The sequence below is a fragment of the Lepidochelys kempii genome, chromosome 1 (assembly GCF_965140265.1).
Source record: "Lepidochelys kempii isolate rLepKem1 chromosome 1, rLepKem1.hap2, whole genome shotgun sequence".
In the NCBI taxonomy this organism is placed as follows: domain Eukaryota; kingdom Metazoa; phylum Chordata; order Testudines; family Cheloniidae; genus Lepidochelys; species Lepidochelys kempii.
This window is the reverse complement of record NC_133256.1, coordinates 336617433-336626512: the sequence shown is the minus strand read 5'-3', so window position 1 is coordinate 336626512 and position 9080 is coordinate 336617433. Positions and strand designations below refer to the sequence as shown.

Genomic DNA, 9080 nt, shown 5'->3' with positions numbered 1-9080 from the left:
TTGCTTTATTTCTCATGTGGGCATTACATGACTTTAAGGGGTAGAGAGGAAGGTTTCCTCCAGCTAATTTTCATATCTAGGTATTAATATTATTATCCAGACAATGGATGCTTATGAATTTTTCTACATATACAACACCCTCCCCCCGTGTGGTAGAAGGAGAGAGCCTGGAGCACAGGGCCTGGTGCAAGGCCTGAGGCCGGAACCAAAGGCCTGGTGAGCGTTGCTAAAACACAGGCATGCCTAGGTACAGGATAGTCATGTCAACTCATTCCTGGGAGATGGTACAGGATCACACCAACCCTGAGAAAGACAAAGATGGGAGGATAGAATGATGGATGGGGATGTTTTGTTAGAACGAGCAGGTACAAGGGTTGGTAACTAACCACGTCAGCAGTGTAATACGTAACTGGTTTGTATCAATGTCTAAAAGAGAAATCATCGGAGGGGCACCTTTGTCCAGCAGAAAGGCCCGCTGCTGATTGAGCTGAGTCCATTGTGATGGGCACACGCGTGTTAGTGTACCTGTCACCATGGAGCCAGGGTGCTAGTAACGTGTTTCGTTGATAGTAAACCTGCAGCCGCAGTAGAACAGCAGCAGCCATGAGCCGAGAAACAGAAAGTCCCATCCTCACATGCCATCTAAATTCCATTAAAACAGTGTAATATCGGGCTGTTCAGGAAGCGATCCTGTCCTAACAGTACCCACCATCGCCAGATAAAGAAAGAGATCTTAAGATGGTTAAAGAAAACTTTGCTAGCATTCTGTCTGGCAAGGAATCACTTATCGACAGTTGTGGTTGTGAAATCTCTACGTCTTTATTGTTTTGCCTTTATGATCCCTACTTCTCTATTATATGCATGGTTTGGGGGGGCCAAAAGGAAGTTCTTTGGAACCAATTCCAGGACACAGCCCGAGATCAGAGCTGCCAGATCTCAACACCCTGCCAACTATATCATGCAGAAGCTGGAGTCCCCAGATGACCTGATTCTGACTGGCCACCAAGAAAAGTTTGTCTGTCTTATTGGGAGTGGTGACCGTTGTATGCTTAGCGTGTGCATTCTGTTTTGGTAACTGTCAATACATAGATGTTCAGGATATTACTGTGTCAGGCTCTTTCACTGCTAAAATGTCCCGTAAGCCCACAGAGGGTTGTGCCCTGAGCCCTAGGTATGGGGTAAGGAGGTGCCTAAATTAACTGCATTATATCTTGAGCCCAGGGAACTGGGTAAAGGCAGGTGCCCTAGCGTGCGTGGGTAACACCAACAGCTTCTCACAGAACCCTTCCAGTCCTCAGATGAGTGAGCGGAGGGGTTAGGCAAGCGCTGATGGCTCACTGGGGATGCTTCACTGACGTCCGTGTTGGCTGGTCAGGGAAGGTGCATGACACGTAGCTCTTCAAGAACACGGGACTGTTCCAGAAAGCTACAAGCAGGGACCGTCTTTCCCAACCGGTGGATTACCACTGGCGATGTTGAAATGCCAGTAGAGATGCTGGGGGATCCTGCTCCCTTAGTCTCCTCATGAAGCCGTACACTGGCCACCTCAACAGCGCCAAGGAGCGGTTCGACTACAGGCTCAGCACGCAGGGGGTGCGTAACAGCAGCAGATACAAGTCTGCCTCCTGCCTTCAGAGGATGGACAGGCCATTCGATCCTGGGAAATTCTGCATTGTGAAAGCTGCACCTGAGGTTTGTCAACCTTTGTTCATTTCATGCTCATGTTGTAATCACGTGATAATTGATCTAACATGGATTAACGGTCCCATTCCAGCTCCCAGTGGATGAATCCACACTCCGTAGCCTACTCCTGCTGATAGGCCCCACTGCTCTGTCTCAACGGAAGGAAACTGAATTACTTTCTGATCCCTGCAAGTGATCCTGACTCATCACATTTGCCCTACCTTGGCAGGCGGTACAGCCAAGGTTTTTACAGATCTCCGAGTAGAGAGCTCCAGGTGCCTTTCCCGGTTAAGTGCATGTGAAAAAGAAGCTAATTAGCTCTTAGCACTAGCATTTCTGCAGGGATTCCCCTCCTTTAGTTCATAGCAGGACAATTAGCCAAAGCGTCCAGTGGGGCTGTGCTTTGATGAGCAAGCTAGTAACATAGGCAAGTGTTTGATCCTCCCCATTGTGACATATTACATTTTTAAAATGTGTCCCCTCCCCCCGCCCTTGGTTCTCCACAGAGATATTATTGTGCTGAGGCATCTTTCCATGTGTTCCCTGTGTTCTCTTTCCTTCATTCCTATAAGAGTTGCTGGTGTGAGAAGATTTCCCCATGAGAGAAGTTATTTCTCCACACCTCCTCCCCAGGAACAACCGCCACAGGCTCTGATTAATTTTGCCCCAGTTATCAGAGCTGCTAGTATACAGATAAGAACAGAAGAACGGCCATACTGGGTCAGACTAATGGTCCATCTCACCAGTATCCTGTCTTCTGACAGTGCCCAATGCCAGGTGCTTCAGAGGGAATTACCAGAACAGGTAATCATCAAGCGATCCATCCCCTGTTGAGTGTTCCCAGCCAGGGGTGCTGGAACAATTTTTGTAGTGGGGATGCTGGGAGCTTTAACCAAACTGTAAACCCTGATGAAAACCACTTCAAGCCAGGGGGTGTGCCAGCACCACGAGTTCCAGGACCTATGTCCCCAGCTTCTGGCAAACAGAGGCTAGGGACACCATCCCTGCCCATCCTGGCTAGTAGCATTGCTGGACCTAGGCTCCAGATGGAAGATCCCTAGAGTGATCCTACCTCGTGCTAGAATGATGGTGGAGCACTATTTCACTAGGAGGGTGGTGAAGCACTGGAATGGGCTACCTAGGGAGGAGGTGGAATCTCCTTCCTTAGAGGTTTTTAAGGCCTGGCTTGACAAAGCCTTGGCTGGGATGATTTAGTTGTTGCTGGTCCTGCTTTGAGCAGGGGATTGGACTAGGTGACCTCCTGAGGTCTCTTCCAACCCTAATAGTCTATGATTCTATGGCGCTATGTTTATTGATAAACAGCCATTATAGAAAGTGAAGATAGTTATTTAATGTCTGGCTAGAAAAAGAATAATGTAGAGGAATAATTTCTACTGTATCAGAAGGGTAACCATGTTAGTCTGGATCTGTTAAAGCAGCAAAGAGTCCTGTGGCACCTTATAGACTAACAGACATATTGGAGCATAAGCTTTCGTGGGTGAATACCCACTTCGTCAGATGCATGGAGTGGAAATTTCCAGAGGCAGGTATAAATATGCAAGCAAGAATCAAGCTAGGGATAACGAGGTTAGTTCAGTCAGGGAGGATGAGGCCCTCTTCTAGCACTTGAGGTGTGAACACCAAGGGAGGAGAAACTACTTTTGTAGTTGGCGAGCCATTCACAGTCTGTGTTTAATCCTGAGCTGATGGTATCAAATTTGGAAATGAACTGAAGCTCAGCAGTTTCTCTTTGAAGTCTGGTCCTGAAGATTTTTTTGTTGCAGGATGGCTACCTTTACATCTGCTATTGTGTGACCAGCGAGACTGAAGTGTTCTCCTACAGGTTTTTGTATATTGCCGTTCCTAATATCTGATTTGTGTCCATTTATCCTTTTAGGGACTGTCCAGTTTGGCCCATGTACATAGCAGAGGGGCACTGCTGGCACATGATGGCGTATATTACATTGGTGGACGTGCAGGTGAATGAACCTGTGATGGTGTGGCTGATCTGGTTAGGTCCTGTGCTGGTGTAGATATGTGGGCAGAGTTGGCAGTGAGGTTTGTTGCATGATTTCTACTGTGTAAATGCAAGTATAAGAGTAGTTTCAAACTTTCTTGTTATTATTTTTCCTTCATATAAAACTTACATCACTAGCTGCTTATGCATCTTGAAGGGACTGATGATAGTTAAAAAGGAAGTTATATTCTTTGAAACGTATAGAATTTCCATTATTTATAAGATTAGTAAGGAGGAGTAATATTGAGTGATATTGCAGAAGCTAATACTACTGTTTAATTAAACAACTATTAGAATGTTAATACAGTTCCTTTTTTTTAACTTAAAGTAAAATATTACAGAGACTCTGGGATTACAGCAAACATAGATTTGCTTTTCAGTGATTCCCAAGATACAGTGATTTAAAAAAAAAATTCTTATCTGTTTACATAAGACAAATTCTAAACAGCCTAAACTATCCTGATTTATACATGTCTCAGGGACCTAATTCTGTCTGCATTGTTCCACTTTTGTGTTTTAAATCCAGATTTTGTCACACATCCAGGCACCTCAAAATACAAAGCAAAGCAGCACCCTATGAGAAGCTCTATCCATTAAAACAGAGTCAATGCAATTACTATAGGAGGAGGGCTTGGTGGAGTAGATTCCACAGTGGGATCCATGACATGGCCAAGACTTTGGAAATGTGGTGGCTTCTTTGGTGTCCTGTGAACGGCTTAGTCAGCAAATATTTAACTTTTTTTTTAGTTCACTCTTCTTACATCTAGATGTGGTGACGGTTGTACATGTAAGATGGGTAGAGACCATCGTAGTGATATTGACGCCATTGCTCGATCTGTTCCCGGCTTCTCTCCTGTTGCTCTGTAGATGGGGGTGGGGAGTAGAAATAACAAGAGACAATGTGAACTGTGATTCATTTTCGGACAGCCAACTAATCTAATGCCAAATGTACTAGCAACATTGAAACGGTGGCAAGGACTGTTGGCTCTCAAATCTCCAACTGCGCATCCCTGTCTGTCAAGTTGTGTGTAACATATAAAGGGAGGTTGTGGGGGAGGTTAGGCCGAGCATACTTCCCCAAAGGCTGAGGGTTTGAATGTAGGCGTTTGGCCCATTATAAGGACAGCTGTCACTTGCACTGTTCAGATCTGAATCCTCATTTCGTGACTCAGGTCCACCTCTGATTTGTGAGCTTTCCTCATCCCCAACTTTCAGTTGGAGTTAAAAAAAAGAAAAGAAAAAAACCCCCACAAAATGTCAATGCAAATCTTGGTCAAAAGCACCAACTTGCACCTATTTTCATGCTATGTCCGTGAGATGTGGCACTCACATAGTTTGGTGGTGGGTGCCAATATAAGAACCTAGAGAGAGATTTTTGCAGGATTTCCTTGCAAACCCCAAGCCTGCTCAGTTTTCCTGAAACAGGGTCCGGGTTTGCTCAAAAGTTTAGTGTTCATGAACATTAGCAAACCTTTCAACATGCTGAGTTTCTAGACTGTAACAGGGGGTTGGACTAGATGACCTCCTGAGGTCCCTTCCAACCCTGATATTCTATGATTCTTTGATTCTAAAAAAAGAGGTACATTACATGGGCCTCTGTGTTTTGTTGTGAATATTTTGCACAGCATGACCCTCTTCCTACCTCCAACATATACTGGATCCAGGTTTACTATTTCAGGTTGATCTATCTAGGTACCTACCTGCCCCATCACGACTGTATCTTTGTGATATCCTTGCAAACACACAATTAATGGGAGGATTTTAATGTTCACTATTAGTGATCTTGGGGAAGTGGCGAAAGGTTGTCTTACAATTTATTTATTTCGATGTATGGTTCTTCAAATCATTATCGAATTATTCATTAACCCATCAGCTGCTGGTCTGCCATAGGCCATGGTGCCATCCATTTATATGCTACTGAAGTCACTGGAATGGGTCCTAGCTGACACATTTGGTAGTACAACAGGATGCATCACCTTGGTGATGCTTTGAGTGTTGGGCTTTAGATGAAGTAAGTTACTCTGAATGTCATACAATGGTGTCCCTCACATCTGTCTACTGGCTTTGAGTGTTCTAGGTACGTCCCCCGCATGTCTGGATCACACGGCTGCATGAAGTCCAGATTAACTGTCTGATGAGTAAAGCATGCTCAAGCTATTGTCAAATTAGCCAGCACCTGCTGTGCTGCTGAATGCCACAGGTGTGTCCTGATCACCCATTAACAAGTGTAAACTCTGGACCTTACATAAACCTTGGATAGTGTAATATCCACACTCTCCTAAGCACTTATTTGGTTGGACAATGCCAGCGTTCTAAGGTTAATTTCAATAGTATGGCACAGGCCCACAGCAGCACAGTGTATCCAGTGCCAGGGCTAGCAAGTAAAAGATAAAAATAATCAGGTGTTTAGGCCTCTTAAGCCTACATTTAATTTCCTAAGGGCAGGTCTACACTATGGACCTCCAGTTATGCAACTCCAGCTACGTGAATAATATAGCTGGAGTCGACGTACCTTAGGTCAACTTATTGCAGTGTCTACGCTGGGCTGGATCGACAGGAGAAACTCTCCCATTGACTTACCTTATGCTTCTCATTCTGGTGGAGTATCGGAGTCGACGGGAGAGCGATCGGTGATCAATTTAGCAAGTCTTAACTAGACCCGCTAAGTCGACCCCCAGTGGATCAGTTGCCATAGCATCAATCCACGGTAAGTGGAGACAAGCCCCGAGTCTCTTCTTTTCTCAAAGGCACAAATATAGACATTCTCCAAAGCACCATTTTCAAACAGTGTGGATACAATACTGGACTGGGACTCGGGAGACCTGGGGTCTATTCCTAGCTGTGCTACTGGCCTGCTGGGTGGCCTTGGGCAAGTAATTTCACCATTCTCTGCCTCAGTTTCCCCATCTGTAAAATGGGGATAACGATAGCGACTGTCTCTGTAAAGTCCTTTGAGATCTACTGATGAAAAGTGCTATATAGGAGGTGGGTATTATTTATTTTATCTGGAAAGTCAGACTATTTTGACAATCTTCTCAAAACAATAGACTCTCATATTCTGTACATGTGTCTCCATGACAGTTCTGGCATAAAACCAAAAATGTAATAAAGATGGGGCAATAAAAATAACTAATGCTTTTGGGTGAGTTTTTACCATTAGAATCATTTTCCTCATTTAAAAGGATGTACTGCAGAGCTGCTGAGAATTTGGCTTGGTTAGCCACCTCGATGTGAGGTTTCAGAAATACCTCCATGGATGTCTTTATTATGCCAAGTGAAAACCAGTCCCTTCCGTTGCTGTCTTTACCTTTAACCACTTCACTGAACAGTCATCCCACAAATGGTTTTCACTGCTCATTCTCTGGAGGGAACTAGCTGAAATGTCTGTACGGCCACTTGGTCATTTTTTTTGGGAAGGTCTGTTATGGAATGCTTTCTTACTGCAAGTATAGTCTCCACCATACAGAAAAAGTATGGAGGAGCATCTGAAAGACCGTTGTCATAGGGCCATCCCCACCTCATAGTAATGGGAAGGCATCACACAAGAGCAATGGGTTTACTAACTGAATAACTGCGCTGTTAATGTCCCCCATTCATGTCCTGTCAATGAGGCCTTGCGTCTAAAGTTTGTTATGGGCAAAGTGAGAGAAGTATCAAGTGCAGGAAAAAAATACATGTAGAAAGAAATGCTGCCATTGCTGGAAGAAAGACAACCAAGGAGAAAGAAAACTGTTCATGTTTTATTTAGATGTCTATTTCCAGAAATTTGGAGGAACGATTTAGTTGCATACAACTAGTCTAAAAAGTCTATTTAAAATTTTGCCCTCTTTGTTCTCTTCAAGAACTCCTTCTAGACTCTCTTATTTTTGTTGGATACATGTACAAAGAAATAGGACATCTTTCCACTTATATCAATTCAATGGCTGAGAAGCAAAAATATTTTCATTAGTGACTTGAATAATGGAGTGGAGAGTATGCTTATAATATATGCAGATGACACCAAGCTAGGAGGCGTTGCAAGCACTTTGGAAGAGAAGATTAGAATTCAAAATGATATGGATACATTGGAGAATTGGTCTGAAATCAATAAGATGAAATTCAATAAAGATAAGTGCGAAGTACTACATTTGGGAAGAAAAATGAAATGCACAAAATGGGAACTAACTGGCTAGGCAGCAGCACTGCTGAAGAGGATCTGGACGTAACAATGGATCCCAAATTGAATGTGAATCAACGATATGTTGCTGTTGCGAAAAAGGCTAATATCATACTGGAGTGTATTAACAGAAGTGTTGTATGTAAGACATGGGAGGTAATGCTCCATTTGGCACTAGTGCGGCTTCAGCTGGAGTTTGTGTCCTGTTCTAGGAGCCACACTCTCGGAAAGATGTGGACAAATTGGAGAAAGTCCAGAGGAACGCAACAAAAATGATCAAAGGTTTAGAAAACCTGACTAAGAGGAAAGATGGGAAAAAATTGGCTTGTGTTGGCTTTAGGAAAGAAGTCTGAGGGGGGACCTGATAACAGTCACCAAATATGTGAAGGGGTGTTATAAAGGAGACAGTGATCAATTGTTCTCAATGTCCACTGAAGGTAGAACAGAAGTAATGGGCTTAATCTGCAGCCAGGGCGATGTACGTTAGATATTAGGAAAAACTTTCTAACTCTAAGGGTAATTAAACTCTGGAATAGGCTTCCAAGGGAGGTTGTGGAATCCCCATCACCAGAGGGTTTGAAGGACAGATTGGACAAACACCTGTCAGGGATGGTCTAGGTTTACTTGGCAAGCATGAGGGGCTGGACTTGATGACCTATTGAGGTCCTTTCCAGACCTACATTTCTATGATGTGCTACTTTGCCTTTCTCTTACATTGTTCATTCAGGGATCCAAAAGTGTTTTATTAGCATTAATTAATCAGGCCCCACCATTCCTCTCTGACGTAGCCTAACTTTACAGATGGGTAAACTAGGCAAGTCACTCCTCAGTGTCACACAGCAAGTCATTGGCTCATGTTCTGGGCTTCTGCTCCAATTTTTAGAACATCAGACTGGGAGTCCGATGACCTGGGTTCTATTCCCAGTTCTGCTGTTTGACCTTCATCAAAACACTTACCCCACTGTGTATTGGTTTATCCATGTGCTAATCTTTAAGTGATAAATGCAGGGAAACTGCTAGTTAAAGCTGCTTCTCACCTTGTTACATGACACTGCATACAGCCAGCATTTAAAACTACCCACTCTTCAACCTCCTGGGGTTTTGTATAGTGATTCTATTGCTAAACACAGGGTGCTACCATCATGCACATTCCTCGACGGAAATGTTACCATGCAGGATGCCAGGTTTCAGAGTAACAGCCGTGTTAGTCTGTATTTGCAAAAA

The 9080-nt window shown here is 43.9% G+C and overlaps 1 protein-coding gene across 4 annotated transcripts in view; it reads right to left on the bottom strand.

The window, feature by feature from the left end:
- Positions 1–4101: 4101 nt before the first annotated feature.
- The window catches only part of UCMA (upper zone of growth plate and cartilage matrix associated), a 44979-nt gene continuing 40000 nt past the window's right edge, over positions 4102–9080 (bottom strand). For all 4 annotated transcript variants that reach the window (XM_073328736.1, XM_073328739.1, XM_073328737.1 and 1 more), the window contains exon 10: positions 4102–4561. In XM_073328736.1, the coding sequence (XP_073184837.1) occupies positions 4464–4561 (98 nt within the window). In that variant the 3' untranslated portion in view covers positions 4102–4463. The remainder of the gene's footprint in view (positions 4562–9080) is intronic.